This window comes from Penaeus monodon, chromosome 32 (genome assembly GCF_015228065.2).
Source record: "Penaeus monodon isolate SGIC_2016 chromosome 32, NSTDA_Pmon_1, whole genome shotgun sequence".
Taxonomy (NCBI): domain Eukaryota; kingdom Metazoa; phylum Arthropoda; class Malacostraca; order Decapoda; family Penaeidae; genus Penaeus; species Penaeus monodon.
In genome coordinates this window covers 34944580-34944852 of record NC_051417.1, presented here as the reverse complement: position 1 = coordinate 34944852, position 273 = coordinate 34944580, and the positions used below count along the sequence as shown (strand labels likewise).

Sequence of the window (273 nt, the reverse complement as noted above, 5' to 3'; positions counted from 1 at the left end):
ACTAGACTATCGGGACCACACCACTGGAAGAGGAAGGAAATCCTCGGCCTAGTTTGCATCCTGTTCTTTACTTACCACGTTTGGTATCTCACTCGAGGGAGATTTGACTACGGGTACAACATGAAGGTCAATATTCTCGTGGGTAAGTGGTTGTTGCGGTATTTATTTCGTGTTGTTTTAGAGGCTTGATGTAGTGATTGCTTGGTGAGTCATAGGTCATTGGTTTTTGATTGTTTTTGAGAGAATAGGATGAGTATCTTTAGTGATGGATTT

The 273-nt window shown here is 41.8% G+C and overlaps 1 protein-coding gene across 1 annotated transcript in view; it reads left to right on the top strand.

Annotated features, from left to right (window-relative positions):
* Positions 1-273, top strand: part of LOC119593837 (post-GPI attachment to proteins factor 3-like) — a gene marked incomplete in the record, with an annotated part of 7523 nt that overhangs the window by 4796 nt on the left and 2454 nt on the right. The window contains 1 exon segment of the mRNA XM_037942866.1: positions 6-142. Within this exon segment, the coding sequence (XP_037798794.1) occupies positions 6-142 (137 nt within the window).